Source organism: Alligator mississippiensis, chromosome 12, assembly GCF_030867095.1.
Source record: "Alligator mississippiensis isolate rAllMis1 chromosome 12, rAllMis1, whole genome shotgun sequence".
In the NCBI taxonomy this organism is placed as follows: Eukaryota; Metazoa; Chordata; order Crocodylia; family Alligatoridae; genus Alligator; species Alligator mississippiensis.
In genome coordinates this window covers 32758526-32773986 of record NC_081835.1, presented here as the reverse complement: position 1 = coordinate 32773986, position 15461 = coordinate 32758526, and the positions used below count along the sequence as shown (strand labels likewise).

At 46.4% G+C, this 15461-nt stretch overlaps 1 protein-coding gene across 11 annotated transcripts in view; it reads left to right on the top strand.

Moving 5' to 3' along the window:
• The window catches only part of ATG7 (autophagy related 7), a 332274-nt gene that overhangs the window by 26223 nt on the left and 290590 nt on the right, over positions 1 to 15461 (top strand). For all 11 annotated transcript variants that reach the window (XM_059715951.1, XM_019495404.2, XM_059715946.1 and 8 more), the window contains 2 exons: positions 1591 to 1707; positions 7276 to 7425. In XM_059715951.1, the coding sequence (XP_059571934.1) occupies positions 1591 to 1707; positions 7276 to 7425 (267 nt within the window). The remainder of the gene's footprint in view (positions 1 to 1590; positions 1708 to 7275; positions 7426 to 15461) is intronic.

The following is a 15461-nucleotide window of genomic DNA, read 5'->3' as shown; positions in this document are numbered from 1 at the left end:
TCAAGTTTCTGTATATTCCTAAAGGCATAATAACTATGTGCATGATGGTGCTCAGCTATTGTGTGTGCACGCCGGTGCATTTGCACTACTAGTCTCTTAAATTACCAAAGATGAAATTACATAGATTATATAAAACCATGAACACTTGAATAAAGACATTTTAAGAGTATGAATTCAAATTTAAGATCGAGTCAAAATAAAGCAGTACCAAAATAACATGCTGTGCTTTCTGTTACTTCCTGCCAGCCCCATGTCCCATGGGAATACTTCTGTCAAGAAAAATCCACCATGGTTTTTCAGTTGTAACAGTTAGAGGTACCATATTTACTTGAATCTAAGATGATCCTGAATTGAAGATGGCTTTCCAATAATTAGATGCTATACATGGAAATTTTATAAATTTGTTATACTTTTCCATGTATAGCATCTAATTATTGGAGGGTCATCTTTAATTCTTCCCCCTATTACTGCTGCAGGGGAACAGCCAGTGGCGGGGCAGGTTGTAGGGAGGTCCCCTGCTTGTGCCTGCCCCCTGCCTGCTTCCTTCCTTCCTCCCACCCACCCCCTGCCTTTGCTTTCCCATCTTCCCCTTTTCCTAGGAGCCACAGCAGCTGCCTGCCCTCCTACCACTGTCATGCTCAATTCTAAGACAAAGGGTGTTTATCCCCATGTTGAGTGGGGGAGCTAGTCTTAAAACAGAGTAAATATGGTAAATCCATATTTTCATGTTGGTCACAGCGATCATTTTTAAAAAGATGGTAGAAATTCCATCTTTATCCTTCCAAAATTACATTGTGCATGTATTAACATATCACTTGTTTATTTTTATACAGAGCTGGACTGTGTTTTCTAAACTCGAGGCTTGTACTACCATTAAAAGCAGTTGCTATCATATAATTTTTAGGTTTTCACAAGTAGTGGGATAGTATTCATTGTGTCTATTTCTGTGTTGATGCAATTCAGCAGGTAGAAAGGAGACCCAGCACCATATGGCTAGCCAGCTATCTACAGACCACCAGCAAACACTTCACAGGCTTACAGTGATCTGTGCAAAGAGTGTGATGGGTGCTAGGAGACAAGACTCCTGGGTTCAGTTCCCAGCTCTGTAGCAGATCTGTGAGACTTCTGGCAAATCATTTAAAATGTTGCTGTCATCTCTTACAGAGCAGAAACTTTTCTTATGCAAGTCTTTGCTCCAGTTCTGCATAGTACTTGTACTTGTTCTTACTTATATGCTCCTATGATCAAATTAGGCGCATGCAAAAGTATTTACAGGAACATGGCCATGGCTTTAATTGGAAGTATTCTAATAACATATTTTTTAATTTGCTAGTTAAGGTTCTCTTCCGTTTGGTGCAGGGGCTGGTGAAGACCTTTTCTAAATGAGAAAATTCCTTTCATCTATGCCTGTCAGTTGAATATGTGTTGATATATGGTGTACCCCCTACTCTTACTCAAACTAAATAAATATGTGTATGCACCATTTTATGTGCAAAGCAGTCTCTCCATCACTAGGTCATGTCTTTTATATTTACACACACTTTTATATTTACAAATATCTTATCTAATGTGTATTTTTTTTTTCCTTAGGATTTAAAAAAGTATCATTTCTATTACTGGTTTTGCTACCCTGCACTCTGCTTCCCAGATGGGATACCAGTTGTGCAACAGCCAGTTCCTTTGGGGGAAAGGTTCTCTCCAAGTCAGGTACTCAAAACACCAACTGTAAAAATCTTTTATTACTGTTCATTCTTATTGTCTCATACTAAATGCTTTGACTTCTGAACTTCGCATTCACACTAACAGGAACAAGTAATGCAGTACACTAAGCTGAAGTGATGGAATGCATGTCTTGAGGGGGATGGATGGGCGGATTCCATTTTCACAGAAGGTTTACCAAACACAGCATTGCTACCCTTTTTAAAAGGTGATGTCTGGGAGGCTGAGGTCACTAGCCAGATTCAATAGTGAGTTAAGGCCAGGACAATTTTGAGAGAAATGTAACCCACTCTCAGTCCTTTTGTGTGTTTTGTTTTTATCAGTCGTGTTATAGATTTAATAGATTTTCAGGGATGGAAGTGCCCTCAGCAGATTATCAAGTTCGACCCCCTGCCCTGGGCAGGAAAGAGTGCTGGGGTCAGATGACCCCAGCCAGGTGTTTGTGCAGTCTCTTCTTAAAGACCCCCAAGGTAGGGGGGAACACCACCTCTCTTGAAAGCCCATTCCAGATTCTGGTAACCCTTACCATAAAGAAGGTCTTCCTAATGTCTAGTCTAAATTTGCTCACTGTCAGTTTGTGGCCATTGCTTCTAGTTACTCCAAGGGGCACCTTGGTAAACAGAGCATCTCCTAATCCTTGCTGCCCCCCGTGACAAACTTGTAGACGGCCACCAAATCACCTCTTAGCCTTCTCTTACAGAGGCTGAAGAGATCTAGGTCCCTCAGTCTCTCCTCGTAGGATCTATCCTGCAGGCCTCTAATCTATGCGTAAATCGTGAGTTATCATGTCATGGTGCTTCTTGTTTTTTCTTTTTGTAAAGTACCAACTTTACTTGAATCCAAGACCGCTTTGAATTTAAGATAATCCTCCCAATAATTAGATGTATATATTTTTTATGTATAGCATTTGTTATAATTTTTCACATATAGAATCTAATTATTGGGGGGTTGTGTTAATTTTGTTCCCCGCCGTGCCGCTGTGGCAGGAAAAGCAGTGGTATGGGGCTAGACCGGGGTGGGCAATTATTTCGGGCGGAGGGCCACATACTAAGTTTTGGCAAGCCATCGAGGGCCGCATGACAGGCAGCCAGGGGCAGATAAATATTCGTTTTCTAAATTTTTTAGGGGCCCCACGGGCCAGATAGAATGGGCTGGCGGGCCGCATCTGGCCCGTGGGCCGCATTTTGCCCACCCCTGGGCCTAGACCCTTACCCTCTCTGCCTTCCCCCTTGCTCCTCCCTGCAGCCTATCTTCCCTTCCCCGCCTTTACCTTCTCCTGCAGCTCTGCTGCTCTGGAGCTGTCAGCAGTGTGTCCCTGGCCTGACCGGTCCTCCATATAACCTCCCTTTTTATCTTACCCGCCACACCTTGATATTCTTCTGATCTCAAATGGGAGGCTGCCCCTGAATAGGGGCAGCAGGGTAGGAGCAAGGGAGCTACTGCTTTTCCTGCTATAGCAGTGTGGGATAAACAAATTTAACACCCCCCCCCCCCCCCGGCCTCCCAATAATTAAATTCTGTATGAGGGCAGAGGGCTCTCAGTGGTGTTTGGCTGACTCATCTGGATTCTTGTGGTCTCTAGGCTCTCTGCTCACCAACTAAAACCCTTGCCATTCACTGTGGGCATCTCTTGTGCCCTAGTGGACCAGCTGGTGTCTTACTGGCACAACTCATAGTCTTCAGTTGCTTTCTGGGACCCTAATTAAGCAATAGGGGCTTTTAATTGAGGCCTTCAGCCTCTCCCTTCAGCTACACTCCTGCCTTGTGGGTGTCGCTCTGTTGTCCTTCATGCTCCTGTACAGGCTTCAGCCCTCTTGGCCTTGGCCTGCAGGTTACTCTGCCTGTAGACCTGTAGCCTGGGCCCACTTGCTCTGGCCTAGTTTATTAGCTTCAGTCTCTGTCTAGCTTGGAGTTCAGGCTCTAGCCCTTTCAGTTGCAGCCTGTCCCAGGCTCTTTCTTTCCTTCTCCCTCACTCTGCCCCTGGCAGAGCTAACAAAAAATAGAAAAACACCTGGAATGACCGTCAGCCATCCCTCTATGGCCTCTTTCCTCCTCTATAGCCAGAACCTGGTCCTCCAGTTGTTGCTATGCTTTCCACGCTGCTGCTTTTGCCCTGGGGGCCCATACTGGCCACATGTCCCCTGCTCACCCAACAGTGGGAGACACAACTTGCCGCCTCAGCTGCTGCCGGGCAGGCAGGGGGCACATAGCCAGCACGGGGCACATAGCTAGCACAGGGCTCTTGAGGGAAAGGCAGCAGGGCGGAGAGCCCCAAGCACACAGCGAGCAGCCCGCATCCACCCCACGCACAAATCTGGGGGTGGGTGGGGGTGGCATATGCCCCCCATACTTCTCCCCAGAGGGGTATGCACAGCAGTGGGGAGCTGCTCCCCCCATGTTCCCTGCATGAGCTACCCGTGGATCTGTCCCGCTCCCCGCCCCGGGTCACACTCACTGCCCTGGCTGTGCAGTACCCCAGCCCATGCCCCTGTCTCTGCCCCTCCCCACTCCCTCACCATGGGGGCCTCGATCTGCCCTGCCATACCCCACCCCCTCCACAGACTTACCTACAAGGAGCTGCTCTCCACGCTGCCCAGCTGCATTCTTGTCCATGTGCATGTGTGTGGCTGCACATGTGCATGCAGTATCTGGGGGTCCCGGCCAGAAGACGTATTATGTTTATCACTGAACTTTATCAGCTACACTGGCCAAAAAAAAGCTGATAGCCGATAATGTTAATTTTCCTTTTAGTGATATATTGGTGCACCTCTAGTTTGAGCTATGAACTATGAAGAAGAGTTGTAAAATGAAAGTAATCTGCATAAGACACTTTACACACAGAGGAATGCTCTCAAGGAAAACTTAGAAATTAGAATGACTGACTGGCATTGGCCTCAGGCTTTTCCTTGAAGACCAGTGAAAGTAAAAATACTTTTTCTCTCTGCCAGTTTTAGGGAATATTTTCTATCTCCATGCATGGACTATGGTAGAATGTTTTTTCATTTGTAGATCAAAGTTAAATTGACTTTCAATTTTTTTTTTTGACTAAAACTAATGTTAGTTGATAGTACAAAGCAGTTTCACTGAAAATAAATTGAACATCATCATTCTTCTGGTTTAGAAAAATTCTAGAAATACTCTGGAAAATGTTAGATATGTAACTGAGCAGGGAAGTCGATAAATCAATCGGAGACTTTTTACATAAAAATAACAAACTTTTAAAAAATAAACTTTTCAGTTGTACCTTTTGATTTTAAATGGAGTTTAATATAGAATGTTACAGCAATTTTAATGCCACAAAAATCAGTACGAAGTAGAACCCCATAGTGAGGGGTTGTGGAAGAGCTGCTAATTCAGATTGCTACAGAGTAACACAAGTTGCACAAAGCAACTTAGCCTCCTTTATTGCGGAGTGCAATTAATATGCCTAAAAATGGTTTAGATGTGTTTTTATAAGAATATTCTAGGTGGTTGGTTACAAATGAGTATTAGAAAAATATATAACCTCTTCTATAGCATATTTGATTATTATGCTGTATTTATCAAAAACAGCAATTGAAATAAACGATCGAGTTACCAAAGTACGTTGAGCTGATGTGTGAACTTACTGTGATGAATTTTTGTTAGTATCTGATCCTGTAAAATTAATTTTCATAACTTAAAAACAGATCAGAGTACATAGCTCTCTCTTGCTGTTTCTACTGTGGCAGAGCACAATTGGGGTGTCTGCCACTTAGTATGGGCTGCAGCAGGCAGGAGAAGGGCCTGCAAGGAGGGCAACCAGGAGACACCTTTGAGGAGTCATTTTAAGGGGGAAGGAGCACACCAACGGAGTGCTCATCACTTAAGGGCTGTTGCAGGCTGTGAGTGAGCTTGCCGTGGGTGTAGCAGGGAAAAGCCTCCCCCAGGAACCAATTTTAAGGGGGAAGGTGGGTGGCAGAGCACCTGTGGTGTCTGCCACTTTGAGGAGAGCAGGCAACACACAGGTGCAGGTTAGCTCTGATGAGGCGTCCATTTTAAGATCCTGGCTCTCAGGGCTGGGGCAGTAGTTGCTGCCAGCAGCTGAGGGAGCAACACTACCCAGCTGCCCTGCTGTTCAAGGAACATCGTGGAGCTAAGTCTGGTGGGTTATAAGACCAGAGAGGAGTAGGGAGGGGAACCTGATCCCCAAGCAGGTAGTGGGGCCAGGCATGCCCATGTGAGGCACCTGACCCTGTAGGGGTGTAAGACCCCAGGGTGTGTACTGGGGCTGGGCACAACCACGTGAGGCACCTGAGCCTGTGGGGGTGTAAGGCCCCAGAGAGCAGTTGGGCCAGGTACACCCAATGAGGGGCACCAGAGCCCAGGGAGAATAGTGGAGCCAGGTATGCCCAAGTGAAGGACACAAGCCTGTTGGAAGGTAAGACCCTGGAGCCCCAGGAGAGGAGAGCTGAGGCCCTGGCTGAGGGGTGAGTGCATTGAGGCCCAGGTAAGTTTTCAGATGCTTGAGGCTGTGTGTGGGCCTGAGGCTGAGTAGGCAGCACAGAAGGAGCCGTGAATAAAATGGGGTGACTGGCCTCAATGAGGGATGAGTTACCTGGTGTGGGGCTAGAGGCGAAGTCAGCCCAGGGTTTGACTAATTGCCCGGCCACCACATCTGTGAGGGTTGTGGGACAGGCCCAAAAGGCTACACCAAGGCTGGTCAAGGAGAGAAGGGATAAGCCCGAGTGATGACCCACATGGTCACTTAAGGGAGCAGGGCGAAGTGAATGAGGCCCAGTAAATGACATGAGTGCGAGAGGCCTGGTGAGAGCAGGAGGAGTGATAGAGGCCTTGTAAGAGGGGGGCTGTATGAGTGAGGCCCTCAACAGGGCAGCATGAGAGAGGTCTAACCATGTACTGAGTTTACCTGGCCTCAGGCCGTAGCATAGACCAGCTCAGAGATGACATCTGTGAGGCATGGGACATGATAAGGGGAAGGTTGGAGTCGTGTATTTACTGCCTGTGAACATAAGGGTGCTTGAAGGCCAGCCTCCCGTCTAATTAGCATCACGATTAATGTACAACAACGCATGGCAGGCAAGTAACGCAGGTGGCTTGCCCAAAGTCAGGTGACAGGTTGGAACTATGACCAGGCCTGGGAGTTTGCCCATATCACGCTACAATTAGAATGGATTTATTATAGGGTTTTAGAGCTGGAAGGAACCTCATGAGGTCATTTAGTCTAGCTCCCCATTCAAGACAGGATCATCCTGACTAAAACATCTCAGCCAAGTGTCTATCTACTTTTAAAAACTTCCAGGGATGGAAAATTCTACAAGCTTCCTAAGGAGGATGTTTTAGTGCTTAACCACCCTAATAATCACAAAGTTCTTCCTAATTTTCAACCTAAAATTCCTGTACTGTAGTCTGAGACCAGTGCTCCTATTTCTGTCCCCTACAGCCCCAGGAGCTTTCCATTGTTGCAAGCTCTTTTAACATTTCTTCATCACTATGTTTGCAGCAGTGCAAAGTAATAATAAAAAGGTGTTGATTAGGGTAATTCTAACTGCTTGTTAATAAATCTTTTGTCTTCAGATTCAAGCACTCCAGAAGGCATATGATCAACTTTGCCAGAAAGAAGGAGTTACAGCTTTGCCTTGCTTTTTAATCAAGTATCACAATAATTCTGTTTTGATGTCCCTGCTTAAAAATTGGAATGAATTTTTCCAAGATCCAGGGGAGAAGGTAAGAAAAATTGTGGATGTAGTTATATACAAGAAATGATTGTGCTGAATCTACCAACTCTCTGAATTATGTTTTTACTAGGTACAGTTGCTGCATAGACAATGGTCAAATCACTACACAGCAGCTCCCAGGAATTCTAGGTGCTTAAGCCTAAATGCTATTAGTGGAGCAGCCAAAAGTCTCAGCATCACAAAATAGTTTAAATCTTTGATTCTTTAATTGTTCTCTGTTAGTTTTTTTCAGCCTTTTGTAGATAAAAATAATTAGGTGTTATGAGGAATTGTTATTTCCAAAATTCTTCGCCCATGTATAACATTATAGAAGTGAAAAGCACACATTGATTTCATAGACATTAGGGCTGGAAGAGGGACCTTTTTAAGATCATCCGGTACAGCCCCCTGCTTAAGGGGCAGGAAGTCAGCTAGGGTCAAAGGATCCCAGCAAGATAAGCATCCAAGTGTTTCTTAAAAGTTTCCAGAGCTTATACCACCTCTGGGGGAAGTCTGTTCCAGGCCTTGGGGGCTCTAGCAGCAAAGACGTTTTTCCTTACGTCTAGCTAAAAATGAGCTTGCAGGAGTTTGTGACCGTTGGACCTTGTCATCCCTTGGGGTGCTTTGGTGAAGAGGCATTCCTCCCAGATCCTGATATACAACCCTGATGTACTTATAGGCTGCCACTAAGTCACCCCGAGCTTGTGCGGCTGAAGAGTCCCATATCTCGCAGCCTCTCTTCATAAGGCCTGTTCTCTTGCCCTCTGATCATGTGTGGCTTTCCTCTGCACTCTTTCAAACTTCTCCATGTCCTTCCTAAATTGTGGAGCCCAGAACTGGATGCAGTACTTCAGCTGAGGCCTCACCAAAGCCGAGTACAGCAGGAGGATGACATCCTGGGTCTTGCTCGAGATGCATTGGTATGCAAACAAGAGTTTTGTTTGCTTTGCCAGCTGTGGTATCGCATTAGTGGCTCATGTTCATCTTTTGATGAGTCGTGACCCCCAGGTCTCTTTCGGTTATGGTGCTAGCAAATATAGCATTGCCAGGCCTATAAGTGTGGTGTGGGGATTTTTTTCCCTGAGGTGGAGCACCTTCCATTTCTACGTATTGAATGCCATCAGGTTTTCATCTTCCCACCTTGGAAGCCTATTGTGTTTGGCCTGGATTACCAGCTTATCCTTAAGTGTGGACACTCTTCCCCAAAGTTTGGTGTCATCAGCAAACTTAGCCAATCCGCTTCTGACACCAGTGTCCAGATAATTTTATGAAGACATTAAAGAGTACAGGTCTGAGAACGGAGCCTTGTGGGACATCACTAGTCTCTGAATGCCATGTTGATTCGGTTCCATCAACTACCACTCTCTGGATCTGTCCCTAAAGCCAGTTCCCTAGCCATCGGACTGTGGAGACGTCGAGGCCGCAGTTGCCCAGTTTTTCCACGAGGACATCATGGGACTACCAGGTCAAAGGCTTTTTAAAGTACAAATATATATCAACCTCTTCCCTTTTGTCCAGGTCATAGATGTCACTTGGTCATAGAAGGAAATGAGATTGGTCAAGCAAGACCTACCCTCAGCAAACCTGTCCTGGCTATCCCTCAGAATGTTGCCTTCTGTTAGCCTGTCAAGAATGGTTTCTTTGCTAATTTTTTCCAAAAATCTTCCCAGGGATTGAAGTCAAATTGATTGGCCTGTAGTTTCCTGGGTCTTCTTTCCTCCCTTTCTTGAGGATGGGCTCCACACTGGCCCTCTTCCAATCTTCAGGTACTTTGCCCAAGTGCCACGAGTTCTCCAATATCCTTGCCAGTGGCTGCACTATGATGTTTGCCAGTTCCTTTAGCACTCTTGGGTGCAGTCTATCTGGACCAGCTGATTTGTGGAGGTCCAGCCTCTTAAGATGTTCCCTCACAAGATCCATGCCAATGGTGGGCATATATTCACCCTCACCCTGCTCATCCCACATCATGTTAGGCAGGGTGATCCCTTTGGGCTGATGAAAAACTGATGCAAAGTAATTATTAAGCAGATTGGCTTTTTCCTGGGTGTCAGTAGTCAGCTGCCCCAGTTGGTTTAGCAGGGGTCCAATGTTGCCCGTGTTTTTATTTTGACATATCTGAAGAAGGACTTTTTATTGTCCTGGATTCATGTAGCCAGTTGGAGTTCAATTGCAGCCTTGGCTTTCCTAGGTCACTCCCTGCAAGTGAGGACCAGTGTAGAATATTCCTCCTTAGTGGTGTTTCCTGTCTTCCATCCTTTATAAGCTTCTCTTTTTAGATGTAGGAGGTCCATGCATTCCCTGTTGAGCCAAGGGGGTTGTTGAGCCCTTTTACCACCTTTCGTATGGGTTGGGATGGACTACCCTTGTGCTTCTAGGATTGCTTCCTTAAGGAGCAACCACTCATCTTGAACTCCCCTCCCTGTGAAATCATGGCCTCTCAGGGCCTCAAGAACAAGCCTCCTGAGCTTATGAAAGTTAGCTTTCCTAAAGTCGAGGACTACTACATTGCTGGCTGAGCTGCCAGCTTTGCGATGGATAGTGAAAGTGATGAACTCGTGGTCACTGTCACCCAACTTCCCTTCGATTCCTAGGTCACTGATTAGATCATCCCCTTTGGCCAGTACCAGGTCCAGCAGCACCTTACCTCTTTTTGGTCCATAAACTTCTTGAGACAGGTAGAACTCATCCACGTGTGTAAGGAAGCTTTGAGACCAATCTGATTAGGCCAAATGCTCTTCCCATGAGATGTCCAGGTATTTGAAGTCTCCCTTGACAAACATGCACTGAGAGCGTGCAGCCTCGGCCAGTTCCCTGGCGAATTCTTGGTCAAGTTCTTGTTCCCGGTTTGGAGGTCTGTAGTAGACTCCTACCATTGTATCCCCTTCACTCATATTCTATCGCAAAGGGTCTCCAGTTGTCCTCCTTGGCTGCCAGTCTCAGCTTGTAGGGACATGTAGATCTCCTTCACATAGAGAGCTACACCCCCACCCCTTTTTTCAGTACAGTCTGTTCTGTTCAGAGTATAGCCATTTATACCCATAGTCCAGCCATAAGAGGAGTCCCACCAGGTCTGTTATCCCTGTAAGATCATAGTCACTTTTGTTTAGCAGAACCAGTTCCTCCTCTTTATTCCCCAAACTCCTAGCATTAGTGTACAGGCAAATAAGTATGCTGTGGGAGGCCCTAGGCTTCCTTGTACTCATGGAGAAGCTCTGTTCCTGGGCTGGCGTAGAAGTGGGTTTCCTTGAGCATCCTAACCTGCTGACCTTGCGGTTGATGCTTGGCGCGCTTTCTCTGGTGGTTGTTTGCCCATTCCCCAGTGAGCTTAGTTTAAAGCCTGGTCAAGCAGGTCAGCATTCTGGCTGAGAAGATCTTCTTCCCCAGCGGAGTGAGGTGGAAAAGCACACTTACTCTTAATTTGCCTGCACGTTAGGGAGCCTAGAACTTTACAGGAGCATGGAACACCTTGTTTCTATTTGTCTGTAATGCCAGTGCAACAGCAAAATATTACATAGAAGATTATTTTTTGTCATAGAAAGATGTTGAGATGCAGCATCTTCTGGAGTACCAGCAGTAATGCAAAAGCTTTAGAAAACCTGACTCCCTTTTTTAAAGCCACTGGAAAAATCTTTACATTGTTCAAATATAGATGTAAGGGTCTCAGGTGGATTGAATGTGGATTTAATCTTTCTCTGCATTTTTGCTTTTAAGTGTGAAGCACTGTGTGTTACTCGTAGTGGGGGAAAAAAAAAAAAAAGAATTTCCACCCTGATAATGCATGAAGCAGCCTAATTCTGTCGTACTCTGTATTTACTGCTAACACTGACAGATTTGCCACCATGTTGTTCAGTTGCTTAATTTTGTTTTGGGTCCTTCTGAAATTCATTGGTGTCATCTTTTATTCCCAACTAACCTTATCTTATAGCATGGACAGATGTAATGTTTGTAGCTCTCGAAGTTACCAAGCGTTTTTAAAGCACTCAAAAAACTGAGGGAACAGACTCTGCATAGCACTGAAGCTCTACAAATTGGCCTGAACCAAATAAATAACTCAGGATGAAACGGGAATAGGAATGGCTTTGAAGTGCTCTACTATGAAGTGTTTCATGTTAAGTATGTACCTTCCAGCAGAGCTTGATTAGGGAGTTGGTTGGTCTGCTGTACTCTTACTTTCAATCCCTGCCCCCTCCCAGTGTAGCCCTTCTGACTTGCGCCGAACTCCACACCCTTGGAGTCATAGACCCTGCATGTGACTTTGCCTTGTAAAGCAAGGTGCAAAGGTATGCTGCAGCACCACTTTTGGGACTGCCACCCAAGGAACTTGGCTTCTCAAATGCAGCATGATCTCAAGAATTTATCCACTTATGCACCACACTGCCTGCACCTGAAAAATATCTTTGTCCGTGAAGCTTTGCATGAACTGTAGATGAGCATAGGGTCATGAACACCTTCTTTATCTTGAATGAGGAGAGCTCCCAAAGGTCCCTCAGGAACAGCCATGAGAACCAGGTTCTTTATGAGCAAATCATAGCAGAGATGGCAGCTTGCAGGGACAGCCAAGACTGGCACCAGTGCTAGACCAAGGTGAAGGTACTGAAGGTATGGTGCAAGAGAGCCCATGATACAAGTTGTATTTTAAGTACCCAGCAGGTGTCATGCCCATACTAGGAGGAGCTGTCTATGGGTCCTTGCTAGAGACTACTCCACTAAGCGCCCCCCCACTTAGTTGTTAATTCTGGTAGAGCCAGAGCTGTCCAGTGACAGCAGTAATATTGACCTGGAAGAATGCTAGAAGGCTCTGGCCCAAGGCCTAGCCTAGCCATAGCTGAGAAGACCCTTGTCTTATTCGGGACTGCTGAGCAGATGTATGAGCTCTTTGGGCAAGTCAGCAGAACTAGCACAAGTCTTGAGGAGGAACAGCCAGTCAGGCATGGGAAAATGGCAGCCTTTGTCCTGCCACCATCTCTCTTCACTACAGCGCTTCTTAGCACTGACATCCGAGGCACCCGGAGGGAATGCCAGGTCCCAGCTCTCTGGAGGTAATGGCTGGATGCCAACTCAACTGGGGAGTGCCAGGGTACCCACACTACAGCAGCATTTCTTGTATCCCTCTTCGTGAGCTCTCCATATTCAAGATGCAGTGTCCATGACTCCTCCTCCCAATAACTTTGGGCACTGACAGATGTGGAAAAAAACTGAAAAAAACTGTGCTTTACTGGAAGAAGCAATACGTTACTTCAACCTGGCTTCGCAGCATCTATGTAGATTGAGTGTTTCAGCGGGACTTTTGGTGCTTTCCTCTGATAACTTATTCAATCAGGTAGTAGATAAATGTGTCAAAGAAGACCCACTGAAGTGCCCAGTCTATACAGATGTTAGGAAATGAGGGTCCAACTAATGTGCTGCCTCTGGACATGCGCTGGGCTTCATGCAGGAGCACACCAAGTTTAAAGTCAAGTGTTGGGTTTGTTTGGGTTTTTTTTTCATGTCTGCAGGCAGCCTTGGTGGCACTTCGAGGCTTATAGCATGGCTATACCTGCTGTCAACTACAAAGTCCCTATCAAGTAGGGCAAAACTGTGGGACTGGGGAGCCCCAAATGATGATTACACAGGACACATGGGGCCCTTGGGAGTGGGGTTCTACTATCTCCAGGGCCATTAGGATTGCATAGTGCTAGCAAAGCTTGTATTCCCTTGGGGTGGGGAGGAGAAAGGAAGGGGATTGGAGTGTGTAAAAAGGAGCTGCTTAACACAAGCGTCTCCCTGTTAAGTTGTACTTAATAGGAAACAAAAGGTCAGTCCTTTTTTTTCTGTTGCATGATTGCTTGAGCCTAAGGCAGTTTGTGTTAAAGCAACGGTGTCTCCTTTCTGTTATAAAGCTAGTGTACCCAGTGTGGGGTATGTTTAGTTAAGACACTACCCTGACTTTCTGTTTTGTTTTATGAACCGGTGTCTTGGGTTGGTAGTTTTGGGGAGGAAGAGATACCAGCAGTGCCTGGAGCAAGGTGGAGGCAGGCCCCAGAGCAGGGCAGAGATAGCTAAGATGGTGAGAGAAAGGGGAGGAGGCCTGGAAGGCCTGTTCCCCACAAGGGCTGAGTTATTGAATGGTAACACCTGCAAGTTATGGACAGGGGTGCATTGAGATTTAGAGCCAGTGGTCTTTCCCTTCCTCAGCGAGTCCTTGCTGTTGTGTTATTAAAAGTCCTAGGAAAAGTTTACAAGCTTTTGCAGCTTGATCTTGACACCTTGCGGACAGGGCCGGAGGTCTCCGAGAATGTATCCCACCACCCAGCATCCATACCACAGTCAGAGAGTGTCCCAGATTCTGATGTGATCATTTCCTCCGAAGGGCTGAAGAAGAATTTTTCTTCAGAATAGCAGACAGATCAAGCTTTGGTAGAGATTAAGGTGAGAGAGGAGAGGAGGCAGTTAACTGAAAATAGTAAGGCATCTTTGACAGTGGGAGTTGAAGGGAAAACAGCCACACAAGCTTGTCATTCCAGCAAGGAGTCAGTAAAGCACTGCTATAATCCAGTCTTCTGATGTAACATGAGACCTTTCTCTCATGGAAGCCCACATGTCTCATGGGAAGGAGGTCCAGTGACTTAGTCATGAGACAGGACCATCTCCTACAGCACAGGCAGTGAGGCTTCCAGTGGCCACCTTGTATACCTCCTGCTGTTCTGTAGTTGGGGCAAGAAGGGAGGGTCACGTTAGCATAAACCATAGAGATCTGCAACTTTTGAAAGAATGTTGGGAACATTCATGTAAGGAGGCAAATTGTGGCTATGCCTCCTGTAAATTACAGGGGAAAGTTCCCTCAGCAGCCCAAGTCAACCATAATTGACTCTCCACCCTGGGCTCATTGAAGACTGCCTGTGTATTTGGCAGCAGGCCTGTGCGAATAGGGAAGTATTTGATTCTGATTCGGAAGAGGGAAGTATTTGATTCTGATTCGATTTGGAGGTTCAGATCACTGTTCTGAATCCATTTGGCTGAATCAGCTTCAGAAGATTTAGCACCTATTTGGAGAGATTCAGAGATTCGGCCATAGAGTATAATGGGGAATCACTGAAATACTTATAACTTTGTCACTTTTTGGCTGATTCGGATAAAAATTTCAGGAATGGTAATCACTTTTGAGGGCATGAAAGTCTGCCAGATTTCAAGGAGATAGGTGCACAGGTTTGAGGGAAACTGGACCTCAGGCTGCTGACAAGCAAAACTCATGACATGGGTGACACTGTGTGTTAAGGCGCACCCTCACTGGTGCTGGGGCCTGTACATGACATGGTAGTGTGCCCCAATGAAGCTTCCTTCTCCCCTCCAGCCTCAGCTCAGCCCACCACTTTAAATGACAACAGTTAAGCAGTGCACTGCAGCACAGTAGCAATAGCATCTCAGGTAGTCAAGGTGTCACAGATGAGAGCCTTTCTCTCCTTTCCTGCAGGAGCTTCTTCTCCAGCAGCTGCCAGAGAAACTCTCTGGCAGCCGCAGCCCTGGGGCTTAGATGTGACCAGGGCCCTGCATCTTTCTGGTCAGCTGACCGGGAACAGGTGCAACGGGTGTTGGTTTAAGGAACTGGCAGACAAGGTCCTTTGGGTCATAGAATCATAGAAGTAGGGTTGGAAGGGACCTTGTAGATCTTCAAGTCCAACCCCCTGCCTGGGCAGGAGGAAAACTGGGCTCAAATGACCCCAGCCAGGTAGGCATCAAGCCTCTTCTTAAAGACCCCCAGGGTAGGAGCCATCACCACTTCCCTTGCAAGTTGGTTCCAGATCCTAGCCGCCCTAACTGTGAAGTAGTTCTTATGGATGTGTAATCTAAACCTACTCTCCAACAACTTGTGGCTGTTATTCCTTGTTATCCCAGGGGGCGCTAGGGGAAACAAGGTCTCCCCCAAAGCCTTTTGTTCCCCCCTAGTGAGTTTATAGACGGTCACCAGGACCCTCTCAGACTTCTCTTGTGAAGGCTGAACAGGTTCAGGTCCCATAGCCTCTCATTGTAGGGTCTGCCCTGCTGTCCCCAGATCATGTGGGTGGTCCT